Consider the following 14156-nt stretch of genomic DNA (forward strand, 5'->3'; position numbering starts at 1 on the left):
CTCACAGATCAGGAACTGCGGAGACGGGAGCTGACTGTCCAGGATGCGGGTCCGAATCTGGAGCCAAGCCCACCCCACCCCGCTCCCCCACGCAGAGGACGGGCCCTTGCGCAGCAAACAGCTGACGCTGCTGCTGGACTGGGCCGAGAAGTTTGAGGCCGACAGAGAACAAAGTGGAGAGGTCGTGGCTTTCAGCGTGCTCCTGGGCGACCTAAACTTCGATAACTGCTCGAAAGGTCCAGCAGGAGAGGAGGGCGAGGAGGGGCGGAGCCAGGAGGCCCGGCCCCGCCCACCGCGCGCCCGCCTCTCTCTGCAGACCACTGGCTGGAGCAGGAGCACGAGCTCTTCCGCTGTTTCCAGGATCCCTGCCGGCTGGGCACGCGCCAAAAGCAGCCCTGGGCCCTAGGTATCGCGCTTGGGGGGAGGGTACCCCCGCCGGCTGGGCACCCGCCAAGAGCAGCCCTGGGCCCTGGGTATCGTGCTTAGGGGGAGGGTACCGGAGCGGGAAGTGGACCTGGGGAGCGCCGTCGGCCGAGGCTCTGGCTGATGCCGCCCTCCCCCGGATCCCCCAGGGACCGCGCTGAGCACCTCCGTGCTCCACCAGTCCGTGGCCTCCTCCCCCAAGATGCCGAGGAGGTGAGTGGCGACCTGGATATAGGCACTGCCCGCCCGAAGCGCGCAGAGGGGCCCTGGCCTTGATGACACCGCCCCCCTACCAGGGCCCTGGAGCAGGAGAAAGGGCGCCACCCCTACCTGGCCGGCCTTCCCGGCAGAAGCCGCCGAGCTAAGCCCTGCAGAGGTCGGCGGCTGGACTACACCACGTACCGCGGAGTTCCCGGGTGGCTGGGCCTGCGGCACTGGGACGACCCTCAACCTGACTCCCGCCCCCAGGAGGTGGAGCAGGTGACGTTCAGTACCGCCCTGGAGGGGCTCACGGACCACCTGGCAGTGGGCCTGCAGCTCCGAGTCTCAGTGTCCTCCTAAGGCAAGCACAGATGAGGGGCGCGCGGCTGGCGCGCACAGACACGACTCGGAACACGAACTAGGCGCGGTAGCCGAGTCCCCAGAACCGGGAGACTTAAGGCATCTTTATTGCGGGATCCTCACACGGCCTCCTGGGCCCGGCGATACTCATAGACGCTGCCGTGCTCGGGAAAGGCCAGTGCTTGCGGGGGCGACCCCGGCGGTGGGGCGGGGTCCTCCGGGTCCCCATAGCCACCGCCGCCGGGCGTGTGGAGACAGAACACATCCTGTTGGCGCGGGGTGGGGGGGAGGCGGGCTCAGTGCAGGCGTGGCCCCTCCCTGTCACCTGCGCAGTCCCCTCCCCACCGGGCAGCGTCCATCACCCGCCCCCATGGACCACGGAGGCCCGGTACGCGCCCCCTTTCCTTCCGGGGCCAAATTAAACTCGGCCTCTGGTCAGGTCTGCAACCGTTCCCCCTCTGTGGGATGGGGCCGGGAGGGGAGGGGAGGGGAGGGGGACAGGACAGGCCGCGGCCCTTACCCCGGGGTACACGGTCACCGACGTCTTGCCGCCCAGATTCACCGTCCGGCCGTTTTTGCGGATCAGCAGGTTTAGGCCGCGGGCGCCGGGCTCGCCCCCTGCGGAGGGAGGCGAGGAGTCCAGAGAGACCAGGGGCGGGGGTGGGGGCGGGGGCGGGGAGGGCCGCGAGGGCTGGGGAACCGCGCACCGTGGAGCCCGTATGGCCGGAAGGCGCGGCGCTCGGTCAGCACTGACAGAAGCGCCTCCTCACGAAAGAGCAGCTCGCGGGTGACGCCGTCGCCGCCTCGGAAGCGGCCTCTGCCCCCCGAGCCCCGCCGCAGCTCGAAGCGGCGCAGGATGACCGGATACCTGCGAGGGCGAGGGCGAGGACGAGGGCAAAGACTCAGCGTGGCCCGAGCCCCGGCTCCCACCCGGCCGTGCCCCCAGCCTCCGCGCACGCCGCTCACCGGCTCTCCAGGATCTCAGGGTCGGTGATGCGTGTGTTGGTCATGTGGCTGTGCACACCGCTGCGCCCGTGCCAGCTGGGACCCGCGCCCGCGCCGCCCGCCACGGTCTCGTAGTAGCCCATGTGGGCGTTGCCCAGGGTCACGTTGTTCATGCAGCCCTGGTGAGGGCACCTGGTCGCTGCGCTGGGCTGGGGCAGGGCGTCCCCACCTCGCCCTCCCGCTCCTACTCCAGCCTGCCCACCCAGTCCGCCCCCGAGCTGCGCCCACCCCGCCCCGGCACCTGGGAGGCGGCGCAGGCCCCAAAGGCCCCCAGGATGACATCCACCACGCGCTGCGACGTGAGCACGTTGCCGCCCACCACCGCCGCCTCGGGCGACGGGTCCAGGATGGAGCCTCGGGGAATTACCACGCGCACTGGCGCCAGGCAGCCCTGTGCGGGGCGGGCGGCTCTCAGGGGCTCTTGGGGTGGGCTCCAGGAGAAACAGCACCCCACCCCCCGCCCCAGCACCCGTGGGGTCAGACCGTGGCTGGGCCCAGGAGGCGCACTCAGGGTGACCTCGGGCTGGGGCTCCCCCTCGCGCACACACCCCTGCGAACCTGGTTGAGTGGGATGTCGCGGCCCACCAGACAGCGCAGGCAGTAGATGAGGGCGGACAGGGTTATGGCCCGCGGTGCGTTGAGATTACCAAACACCTCCGGCCCAGTGCCGCTGAAGTCAAACACAGCGCTGCCCTGCGCGCCCCGAGGGAAGGGAGAGGCTGTCAGCGGCCGCACCGTGCCCCTGCCGCCTTGAGGCGCTCTCCCCACGGCCCACCTGACTCAGGCTGATCTGCACACGGAGGCGGATGGGGGAACCGTCGTCCATGTGGTCTTCCGAGGACACCTCCAGGGGCAGGCCCCGGGCCTGCCGGGAGGTTCCAAAGGCACGCAACATGTCCCGCACGGCCAGCTCAGCGTTTGCCTGGCAGGGAGCAGGATCAGTGGCGGCCAGGTCACCTGCAGGATGGCCCTGCCGCCCACACTCCTGTGCCCAGGCCCACCTGAATATGGCCCATGTAGGCCTGCACCACGTCCAGGCCGTACTGCCCAATGAGCTCCCCCACCAGCTGGATGCCCTTCTGGTTGGCTGCCACCTGGGCACGGAGGTCCGACAGGTTGTCGTGCAGGTTTCTGGTTCCGCTGCAGTTGGGGACCTTGCCTGGTGCCCGCAGGGCCTCCGTCACCGCTGGATGGACAGTGTCATCACTGAGCCCCTGGCCAACCCTGTCTGCACCCCCAACCCAGGTTTCCCAGATCCCGACAAGGTCTCTGGCCCCTAGAAAGCACCGAGGCCTGGCCTGGGACTGCTCAGCACCTCAGGAAAGCCCCTCTCCTTGAGCCTGGCTCAGGGTCCCCTCTGAGGCAGCCACAAGGCCCTCTGCAGTGTGCCTGTGCATGTCCCTCTGTGGTCCACAACCCCTGCCCCAGCTCACATTGACCAAGGGAGCAGCCAGCAATAGGCCACCCTACCTGTGTCCTCAACACCCAGAACAGCCTGTGGTTCCGTTACACCCACCCTCTGCCACCACCCTCCACCCTGGCCACGCCACTTCCCCTGGGCTCCCAGACCTGCAGCCTCAGACCAGGGCTGTTTTTCCCTGTCTCTCCTACCCCCACCCCCACCACAGGCACCCCTGCAGCCTCCATCCCACCTTCCCTGCAGCTGCTCAGTGCCAGGGCCTCCACCTCCAGCTGCCCAAACTTGACCCCTGGCCCCCTCTCCCAAATCCCTCCAAATACCCACCTCCACCTCTAAAACTGTCCCCCACCCCCCGCCCTCACTCTCCACTCAGCCCAAGACATCAGCATCATCCAGGGTAACTGCAGCATCCCCCCCTCTTGCCCCCCAGCCTCCAGGCCACTCTCAGACCCCGAATCCTCTCTGCACGTGGGCACAGCGGGAGCTCAGCGCAGGCCCAGCTGAAAGCCCTTCATGGCCACCCACCACCCAGTGACTCAGACCTAGGCCCAGAAAACTCTACAGGGGCCTTTGGGCCCTGCCCCTGCCCTGCTGTTTCTCTGCGGACCCCACCCAGTATGACTGCACACACCACAAGCAGCCACCCACCTTGAAACAGGTTTCTCTCTCCAGCACCCTGACCCTCCACGTCTTGGCCAACTCTCCACCCGTAAAACCACCCCTCGGGAGGCCTTCCTGGGCCCAGGCTGAATTCATCTCAGCTCCTGGGATCCGATCTGCAGCTGCCCTTTGGGGTAACCACGTATCTCCTCCCAGCCTCAAGGCAGGCCTGGGCCTATGGGCTGCATCCCATGGTCCAGCCAGGCCTGCTTGCCAGCAGTGGCCATGTGTCCCAGCCTACAGAAGGCCTGCCCCACCCCACTCCCACTCACCCTCCTCCTGGAAGACGCCCCCCCGGACGAGTTTGAAGGACAGAAAGACGGCACCCTCCTGTTGCAGCATGGTGGAGTGGGGGGGCATGGAGCCTGGTGTGATGCCCCCGATGTCTGCGTGGTGCCCTCGGCTGGCCACATAGAACACAGGCCGCGTCTGACCCGGCCAAAACACCTAGCGGGTGGAGAGCCACGGTCAGCTGCATCGGCCACCCCTGCCCCAGCAGAGGCAGGTGGGCAGCACCCCTCACCGGTGTGATAACAGTCAGGTCTGGCAGGTGGCTGCCCCCGGCACTGGGATGGTTGCTCAGTAGCACATCGCCAGGGTGGAGATCGGCCCCCAGGTGCTGAATCTGAAACCAGGAGATGGGTGCAGAGTGGGCACAGGGGAGCAGGGGCCAGAGAGGGGGGCGGGGGGTGGAGGGTGAGGGAGGGGGATGGAAGGGTGAGGCGGGGGAAGGGCCACCTGGAACTGCACCGTCTCCTGCATGGCACCCAGGTGCACAGGGATGTGGGGGGCATTGGACACCAGCCCCCCATCGGGCCCAAAGAGGGCACAGGAGAAGTCCAGACGCTCCTTGATGTTGGTGGAGATGGCTGTGCGCTGCAGGATGCGGCCCATCTGCTCTAGGAGCACAAAGTGACCAGGCCCACTGGCCCCACCCACCCACAGCCTGGCCCCGGGAAAGGGAGGAACAGGACCCACCCACCCACAGCCTGGCCCCAGGAAAGGGAGGAACAGGACCCACCAGGGCTCAAACCCAGGACCCAGGAAAAACCCAGCAGCTTTTTCCTGGGGAAGACCAAGGTGACGGTGTGCCCACTTGGCCACATCTTAGCCTATGTAAAGGACACCACCTTCCCCAGCCCCGCCTGGAGCCCCCAGCAAGAACCCGGTGCCACCCCTCGACCCTCCCACCCTGCCTGGCACAGCAAGAACCTGGTTCCTAGGCTCTTGACCTCTGGGCTCCCAGCAAGCCGCTGGCCTGACCCTGCACAGATGGGTTCCCTGTGCTGTCCTCAGTATCCCTTCCTTAGCTAGGGCACTGCCCGGATCACATGGCTGCAGGTAAGGGGGGAAGGTGTCCTCCCTGCCCAAGGTTTGTTCTCATGGCCAACTGCACCACACCAGTGCTGCGGCCACACTGCCCGCCCCGTCACCAGGGGGTCCTGCTTCTGCCTCTCCCTTTGGGCACAGCCCTCCCAGCCACCCCATGACACCGCCAGCGCCTCATCCCACAGGGAGCCAGGCAGTGGGGAGCCTGGCGGCAGCCACTCACCAGCAATGCTCATGAAGCGGTGTGAGAAGATGGACAGCTGGATAGGGTCCAGCTGGGGGCCCACTGTGCCGGGGACTTCAGCCCCCACGGAGATACGGATGTCCCCTGTCTTGGTGACCTCTGCCTGGCAACCTGGCTCCACCAGGATGGTGCTGGGGAGCAGACGGCACAGAGGGGCTGCATGGGGCCAGGCGACACCCCTCCAACCAGAGATGCCATGGCCCCAGGCCAGGGGCCACTCCAACGATGGTGGGATACAGAGTCCTGCAGGCCCCTGCAGCCTTGGGCCGGAGAACCCTGCACCAGGGGCCCCGCAGTTGACCCGTCCACATCCTCCACCCTGGCCGGACCTCAGCCCACCTGTTACTGTCGATGATGAGGCAGGGCCCATGGAGCTTGTGCCCACAGCCCAGCTCCGCCAGCAGGTACACAGGGGTCTCCTGGTAGCCCCCCTCAAAGTAGCACTGGGTCATCTGCAGAGGGTGCGGGTGAGTACAGCGCCCGGGCCCAGCACCCTCCCCGATGCCTGTCACAGGGCTTGGTCCCCATCCCGGTGCCCCATGGGTGCCGTCAGGCTGGCACAGGCAGGACCACCAACCTTGTCCACCCGGGGAGGCCCGGTCTGGGCTTTGGGGGCATCCTCGAGGCGAAGACCACTGCGGCCGGTGCCCCGCACTCGTACATCGTCCACGACCACTGGCCGCTCAGGGATGACAAAGCCAAACTCCCTCATGTACCTGCACTCCCCACGGGGACCCAAGGAGTGGTCAGAGTGAGGTGGCCAGACAGGAGGGCCCCTTGCCAGGCATCCGGAGTCAGGAAGCCACGTACCGCTCCACGAAGGCTGCCCCGAAGTCCCCCGCACGGGGCGAGCGGGCTGTGGCTGGGTGCTGGTGGGCAGACACCATCAGAGCACAGTCCGTGCCCCGGTAGCGCAGGTGCAGGAAGCTCTCAGTGCTGATCTGGGACCTGCAGCAGGTGGTTGGGGGCACTCACACCAAACCCCCTGCCCTGACCCCACCCCACCCAGCGCCCGGCAAGGACACCTGTTCTGCTTCTCGCGCACCCCGGGACCACCTGGGAAGTCATCAGGCAGAGAGGACAACGTAAGCCCTCTGTCCAGGGCACCCTGGGAGCCCACCTGGGGAAGCCCTGGGCCTGCAGAGCATCCACACACTGCTCCTCCAGGCGGCTCAGCCTCTGGTCCAGCTGCATGAAGGTCTCAGGCGCGTAGAGCAGGGAGCAGGGTGCCTGTGCCTCATGCACCACGTCAGCCAGGGCCAGCCCCAGGGCCGACAGCAGCCCACTGTGCCTGCAGGGATGGGCAGCATGGCAATGGGGGGTCACCTCCCAAGCCCGGCGCAGATCACACCACCTCTGTGCACCCACACCCAGGCCCACCTGTGGATGTGCACCGTGTCCATGCCCAGGGCCCGGGCGATGGCACATGCATGCTGCCCACCAGCTCCCCCAAAGCAGGCCAGCACATGGGCTGAGGGGTCATGGCCTCTTGCCTAGGGAGACAGAAGGGGTCAGTGGGCTCTCCTACTCTACCCCATCCAGCCCCCGGCCTGAGCAGGAGGGGTGGGGCAGGGAGCAGGGCTGGGGGCAGGACAGGCGGGAGAGCAGAGGTGGACGTACCTGCGTGAGTGCACGGATGGGCCGGCACATGGCCTCGTTGGCCACGCGCACGAACCCCATGGCCACCTCCTCCAGGCTCAGCGGGGAGGCCGGGCAGGGCCCGTTGGTCAGGAAGCTGTTGACCTCAGTGGCCACAGCCTCCAGGGCTTTGCGGGAGGCCTCAGGGGAAAGTGGTTGGTCCTCTCCCGGCCCAAAAATGCAGGGGAAGGAGGCAGGCAGCAGGCGACCCAGGACCAGATTAGCATCCGTCACTGTCACAGGGCCCCCTGGGAGGTGGACAGGGTGTGGGGCTTGGGGGCTGGAGGCAGGGGAGTAGGAGTAGGCAGCAGGGATAGGGCTGACAGGAGGGGCTGGGCCTGGGGCGGCAAGCGGAGGGCAGGGCCAGGCCGGACAGATCCTGACTCTTACCTTTGCGGTAGCAGGCGGGTCCTGGGTGGGCTCCTGCTGACTCGGGCCCAACCACAAAGAGGCCAGACCTAGGGGAAGGAAGGGCTGGGGTTGGAGTTGGACACGAGGAGGGAGACAGGGCTGGGGTCCCAGCCTGGGAAGCAGGAGAGCTAACCTGAAAAAGAGGCGGGAACCCCCTCCCGCTGCCACGGTGTTGATGTCCAGCTGCGGGGCCTGGAGGGTGACGCCGGCTGTGCTGGCCTCGAAGACGTGCTCGAATTCCCCAGCATAGCGGCTCACATCCGTGGACGTGCCTGGCAGGGGTGGGGTGCTGGTGGGTCACTTGAAGACCCAGGGGCCCAGCAGCTGAGCCTCCCCGAGACCCCAGCCCTCGGCCCTCATACCTCCCATGTCAAAGCCGATGACAGGCTGGCCACCCTCCTGCTGGTAGGTGGTGGCTGAGTAGCCCACCACGCCGCCAGCCGGGCCCGAGAGCACAGCACGGGAGCCGCTGAAGGCGTCCACGGGCGCCAGGCCGCCATCGGAGCGCATGAACAACACCTGCACATCCTGCGAGCGGGCAGCAGGCGGGCCATGAGGGGCAGGCCCAGGCCCAGGCCCAGGCCCAGGAGTGGGCAGTGGAGGGGCCTCACGGCCTCACCTTGAGTTGGCCCTGGAAGCCACGGCAGAAGCCCTGCACGTAGCGTTGGATGGCGGGCGTGAGGTAGGCGTCGGCACAGGCCGTGTGCCCCCGAGGGACGATGCGCACCATGGGCATGGCCTCCGAGGACAGTGACACGTGCGTGAAGCCCAGCTCCCGGGCCAGCACACCCACCTGCTGCTCGTGCTGGGCCCACCTATGACAAAAACCCAGTGGCACCTCGTCTCCCACCAGGCCCGGCACCTGCTCCCGCGGCCCACAGCCCCACCTCACTCACGTGTACGAGTGCATGAGCACCACGGCCAGGCTGCGGATGCCTCGAGATAGCAGCCCCTCCAGCTTCCCACGCAGGGCCCCCAGGTCCACAGGCTGCTGCACTTCCAGCAGGTCCCCGGTGCGGCCTTCCAGAAAAGCCCAGGAGGCCCCGTTAAAGGCCAGCAGGACCCTCCGGCCCCAGATCCCACAGCAGCGGCGGCACACACACCTTTCACAGGCGTCCCGGTGCCCGCCTCTCCACGGTGCAGCACCACGCGTTCATCCACCTCCAGCACCTCTTCATACAGCACCTCAGGCATGGGCACGGCCTGGGGGTGGGCAGAGACTCAGAAGAGGCCCAGGCCTGGGGGTCCATGCCGGGGTCCTGGGTGAGTGGGTGGTACAGGTGAGTGGCTGTGTCCCAACAGGCCGGTGGGCAGGCCCAGGAGAGTCATACCTGGCAGCCCCAGCAAGGCTCACCAAGGGGGCAGCTCTCCACCCCCTAGGCAGCTGAGTGCAGCCAACTGCTCCACCCCCACAAAGGCAGCTTCTTCCGGAAACGCAGCAGTAGGTGCGGGGTTCCATCCCTCCTCTGCCTGAACAGGGCTAGCTTGGGTGGCCCCACACCAGCGTCCAGGGTGGGCATGGCGGCAGGCAGGAACAGGGCATCCTGTGCCCACTCCGAGGGCTAGGAGAACTTGGGGTCCCACTGGGAATTCGGGAGCTTCCTCTTTCTTTGTCAGCTGGTGCCCATGAGCCATCACTAATCCAACAACTGCTCTCCCCACAGGGTCAAGGCATCCCTGGGGGGTGTACACCACACAGCCTGGTCCCCAGCCAACATGGAGCTCACCAGGTCAAAGAGGTCCCCACGGGCTTGGGTGCCAATGTGCAGCAGGTCTCGGAAGCCACGTGTCACCAGCAGCGCCACCCGCTCCCCCTTCCGCTCCAGCAGTGCGTTGGTGGCCACTGTGGTGCCCATGCGGATGCTGGCAATATGACTGGAGTCCAGCGGCTGGTCCCGGGGCAGGAGCATGCCGGCCTCCTGGGGACCACGTGGTCAGTGTGGGGCTTCTGGCCGTGGGGTCCCTGTCCACCCGCTCCGCCCTGGCCCACCTGCTCCAGGATGCGGCGGATCCCTTCGGTTGGCGCGTCTGCATAGTTGGCAGGGTCCTCTGAGAGCAGTTTTAAGACCCGCACGTGCCCCCCTGGGCACTGGGCAAAGACGTCTGTGAAGGTACCCCCACGGTCGATGGCAAAGTGGAAGCGGCCCTCGGGGCTGCCCATGGTGGTGGGGCTGGGGTCCCACAGGAGCTCTTCAGCTGGTAGCCCTGGAAAAACTGGACAGAGGCGGGATCAGCCCGGGCTCACCCCGGGACTAGAGGCTCCCCAGCCCTGCGCATGCGGGGGGTTCCTGAGGGAGAGACCCACGGGCACGACTCCGGGCAGAGCCAGAGCCACAGGCCCAGCTCCGAGGGCAGCCTGGGCCCGCGCGAGAGCCTGGCCGGCGGTCAGCGGCCTGATGCCCCCATGCCCCGCATCGCGCTTCTCCGGGCCCTGGACTGGGCCGAAACCCAGGCAGTAGAGCAGGCACGGGAGGTGGGGGCGCCGCTGGACCCTGGAGCCCTCGGGCGGGGTCCCTCAGCACGAAAGAGGCACGGGGGTGCGGGGAGGGGGTTTGGGGCGAGCTGGCCGGGGGACCCCACTTCCCGCTTTGCTCGACCTTCGACCCAAGCCTGGCGGGCCCCGGACAGGACGGAGCCCGAGCACCGACGGGGCGACCCGAGGCGGGGACGCGTGAGGAGCGGCCCGGGAGGCAGCGGGGAAGGGGCCGCGGAGGGGAGGCCGCCCGGCGCAGGCCCCACCTGGCGCTCGGCTCCGGCTTGGTCGCTCGCGGTCGGCTCTGCCTGCGCTCCTGGCGGCCCTGCCCGCACCAGCCTCGCCTCGGGGAGGAGCCTACAGGGCCCGCCCCCCGCGCCACTGGTCCCGGCACTCGCGGTTACATCAGGCCGGGCCCGCCCCCCGCGCCTCCGTCCTCGCCCTGCGCTTCCCCGGGCCGCGGGCGCAGGATCAAGGGCACCTTGGCTCTGCGGCCCTCGGGTCTCCAGCGCCGGGCCTGGGCTCGCCTAGCGTGGGCGCCCCAGGATCCCACCTCCAGGTGTCCTGGGCAAGGGGAGCTGGCAGCCCAGGCCACAACAGGGCTTCCCACTGGCGGACGTCCTTCCCCGTGGAGGGGGCGTTGAAGGACAGAGAGGAGAGGGGAGGCCCTGCGGCCTTCTCTACCAGCCCCAGCTCCCGGCCCCGTGGGCCTGTCCTGTGCGGTATCTCTGGCCTTCTTCACCGAGTCTCCCTCATCTCCAGCCCTCCTTGTGTCAGAGGCGTGTGAACCAGAGCAACTCCATCTTGAATAGGAGCTAGCTAAAAAGAGGCCGAAACCTACTGGGCTGCATTCCCAGACGATTAATGCATTCTAAGTCACAGGATGAGATAGGAGGTCAGCACAAGACACAGGTCATAAAAACCTGTATCTCCCAGCCTGGCCAACATGGTTGAAACCCCCTCTCTACTAGAAATACAAAAATTAGTCAGGCATGTGGCACGTGCCTGTAATCTCACCTACCGGGAGGCTGAGGCAGGAGAATCGCTGGAACCCGGGAGGCGGAGGCTGCAGTGAGCAGGTGAATCGCTGGAACCCGGGAGGCGGAGGCTGCAGTGAGCAGAGATCGTGTCACTGCACTCCAGCCCAGGCGACAGAGCGAGACTCCGTCTCAAAAAAAAAAAACAAAAAACAAAAAAAAAACCCTGTATCTGATAAAACAGGTTGCAGTAAAGAAGCTGGCCAAACCTACCAAAACCATCGTCCTACACTCCCCACAGCGCCATGGCGGTTTACCAGGGCCACAGCAACGGCAGGAAGTTACCCTATATGGTCTAGAAAGGGGAGGCATTAATAATCCACCCCTCGTTTAGCATATCATCAGAAATAACCATAAAAATGGGCAACTGGCCTGGCACGGTGGCTCACGCCTGTAATCCCAGCACTTTGGGAGGCCGAGGCGGGTGGATCATGAGGTCAAGAGATCAAGACCATCCTGGCCAACATGGTGAAACCTGTCTCTACTAAAAATACAAAAATTAGCTGGGTGTGGTGGCACACACTTGTAGTCCCAGCTACTTGGGAGGCTGAGGCAAGAGAATCGCTTGAACCCAGGAGGCGGAGCTTGCAGTGAGATGAGATCGCACCACTGCACTCCAGCCTGGCGACAGAGTGAGACTCCGTCTCAAAAAAAAAAAAAAAATGGGCAACCAGCAGCCCTCGGGGTGCTCTGTCTATGGGGTAACCATTCTTTATTCCTCTACTTTCTTAATGTGCTTTCACTTTAGGCACTTGCCCTGAATTCTTTCTTTCAAGAAATCCAAGAACCCTCTCTTGGGGTCTGCGTTGGGACCCCTTTCCTGTAACATTTGTTTCAAGGGCAGTGGACTCCAGCTCCCCATAGACAGGGATGGGACCCAGGATCAGGCACTTAGGAACCCCTCCCCATGGATGGGCTGCTGCTCATATCCAGATGACTGCCCTCTAAATGGCACGTGCCCGCTGTGATGCCACCCCCAGACCCCATGCCCATGGACCTCCTAGTGCCTTCCCATCCTGAGGCCCAGCTGAGGCCCCAGATGATCATGCCACACCCACATGCAGGAGCCCCACCTGCCTGCTCTGAGCAGTCCGTGGGAAGCAGCTCTGGTCAGCAACCCCACTTCAGCCCAGGACCTTCCCCACCAGCCATACAGCCTCTGCCCGGCCAGCCCACACTCCTGCGGGACTGCCCTGCCTTCTGGTTTCCACCCATCCCCAGCACAGCCTCTTGGTCCTGCCTGTCAGCCCAGGATCTATCAGGAGAGATTCCCACACCCCACCCACCCACACCCCCACCATCTGCTGCCCTGTATGCACTCAGGCTGCCCACCAGGCCTGTGCTGTAGACCCCAAACTCTCTCACTGCCCTCCACCATCCCCAGCCACCCCCTCGCCTCTCTGTTCACTCCAGGGGCCTGTGCTATCCACTCACAGACGAAACCTCTAAGGGCCTGTCCCCACGCTCCCTAGCGGCACCCCACTGCTGTGCACCTCCAGGTGTCCACCTCCCACCTCCGCCTGCCTCCTGGGCTCTCCTGACCCCACTCCGCTGCGCGTCTCAGGGGCAGACCAACAAAAGCCAACTCCCACCCACCCAGGCTCAGGCCTCCCCTGGCTGCCCCACCTGCCTCCTACCCCACTGGGCCTTTATCTCTGTCCCTCCATGTTGCTGGGTCCCAGCTTCCCCTTGGCAATGCCACGCAGCCCCTCTGCAGCGACCAGAGGCAGCTCCAGGCCTGCAGGATGGCCCGGCCCCTACTCTCTAGTGGCGCCTCTGACTGCATGGCCAGACACGTCCCAAAACCAAGCCCCAGGCCACCTACCAGTGGCCCACTCCAGAAGCGGCTCCCCCACCCAGCAAGCTGCCCCAGCCCCATCCTCATCCCCACACCCAATCTGCCAGAAGTCTTGTTACTTTCACCTTCAGAACACAGAGCTGCTACTTCTCACACCTCCACCCCGGCCAGGCTTCCATCACTTCCCCCAGGGATGTGGCTGTCCCCACCGCCACAGAGCGCAGGGCTGGGAGGACAGAGTCTGCCGTTGCAGTGACTCTGACAGCTTCAGGCACAGACAACTTGCACCCACCTCAGGGCCTGGCACAGGCTGTTCCCTGGGCCTGGAAAGCCGCGCCCCAGCCTGGCAGCTCCCTCGCCCACTCAGGCTCTGCTCAGAGGTCACTTTCCCAGACCTGGCACTTTCTCCCCGCCGCACGTCCTGGAAGAGCCCCAGGGCCCTGGCTTTGCTCCAGATGCACCGCAGCACCCAGTGGGTTTGCCCAACTCCACAGAGTCTTGGGGCCCCGGTACGACTCACCTCTCTCAGCATTCTTGAATTTGATCGTTCTCCGCCTGGGCAGCCGGGGACTGGCAGCCACCTCAGCCAGGAACCCGGAGCTGCAGAAGCCCAGGCTGCTGCCGTGGTTCCTGAGCACCAGCTTCAGCTCCTGGTTCTCCTGGATGAGCTGCACCAGCCGCCGCAGCTCTTCGTTCTCCTGTGCCAGCCGCTGGATCTCCTGCCGCAGGCCCTCATAGCTGCTGAGGAGGGACATGCCTGGCAGCCGGCGGCGGCAGCTGGCGGGGGCCAGCGGGCCGGCCAGGGACAGCAGACCCTGCTATTGTGAGGTCAGCAGCTGCCCCTGCCCCCTCGCCTCAGCCGCATTCCGGGCCTTCAGGGTCAGGACCCAGCTGTTCCAACCACCCTCGTGGCAGAGGTGGCCTGACCTCTGACCTCCAGCCCCCTGAGGGCCAAATGGCCAGTGGGTGCCCAGAACCGTCCCAGGTCTCTGGTTCCCTCCAGGAACCCTCCTCCTGGAAGATGGAAGCTTCTTTGACCCAGCCAAGCCCAGGTGTGTCGTGGGGGAAGGTATATGGGATGCAGGCCTCCGCACCCACCCATCTGACAGCCCACTGGCCACCAGCCACAGCCTCCAGGCCTGGCCATGCCAGGACAT

General features: G+C 66.0%; 1 protein-coding gene across 6 annotated transcripts; it reads right to left on the reverse strand.

Annotated features, from left to right (window-relative positions):
* Positions 1 to 1043: 1043 nt before the first annotated feature.
* On the reverse strand, positions 1044 to 13807 carry OPLAH (5-oxoprolinase, ATP-hydrolysing). 6 transcript variants are annotated; one of them, XM_055348499.2, is made up of 28 exons: positions 13520 to 13807; positions 11186 to 11272; positions 9682 to 9905; positions 9419 to 9610; positions 8795 to 8894; positions 8588 to 8711; positions 8311 to 8506; positions 8054 to 8219; positions 7825 to 7963; positions 7671 to 7738; positions 7263 to 7528; positions 7023 to 7135; positions 6763 to 6933; positions 6453 to 6590; positions 6220 to 6358; positions 5982 to 6094; positions 5622 to 5773; positions 4808 to 4968; positions 4593 to 4694; positions 4342 to 4516; positions 2991 to 3175; positions 2765 to 2911; positions 2548 to 2682; positions 2231 to 2380; positions 1951 to 2108; positions 1692 to 1852; positions 1505 to 1602; positions 1044 to 1250 (listed from the first exon to the last, which is right to left on the reverse strand). In XM_055348499.2, exons 1-28 carry the CDS (start codon positions 13752 to 13754, stop codon positions 1104 to 1106), a joined length of 4242 nt encoding a protein of 1413 aa, XP_055204474.2. In that variant the 5' UTR covers positions 13755 to 13807; the 3' UTR covers positions 1044 to 1103. The 6 variants fall into 6 exon arrangements, with proteins under 6 accessions (XP_055204474.2, XP_055204475.2, XP_018888465.4 ...); XM_055348500.2 differs by lacking the exon at positions 11186 to 11272 and having other exon boundaries at positions 9682 to 9896; positions 13520 to 13766; XM_019032920.4 differs by lacking the exon at positions 11186 to 11272 and having other exon boundaries at positions 13520 to 13766.
* Positions 13808 to 14156: the final 349 nt, after the last annotated feature.

The sequence above is a fragment of the Gorilla gorilla genome, chromosome 7 (genome assembly GCF_029281585.2).
Source record: "Gorilla gorilla gorilla isolate KB3781 chromosome 7, NHGRI_mGorGor1-v2.1_pri, whole genome shotgun sequence".
Lineage (NCBI taxonomy): Eukaryota > Metazoa > Chordata > Mammalia > Primates > Hominidae > Gorilla > Gorilla gorilla.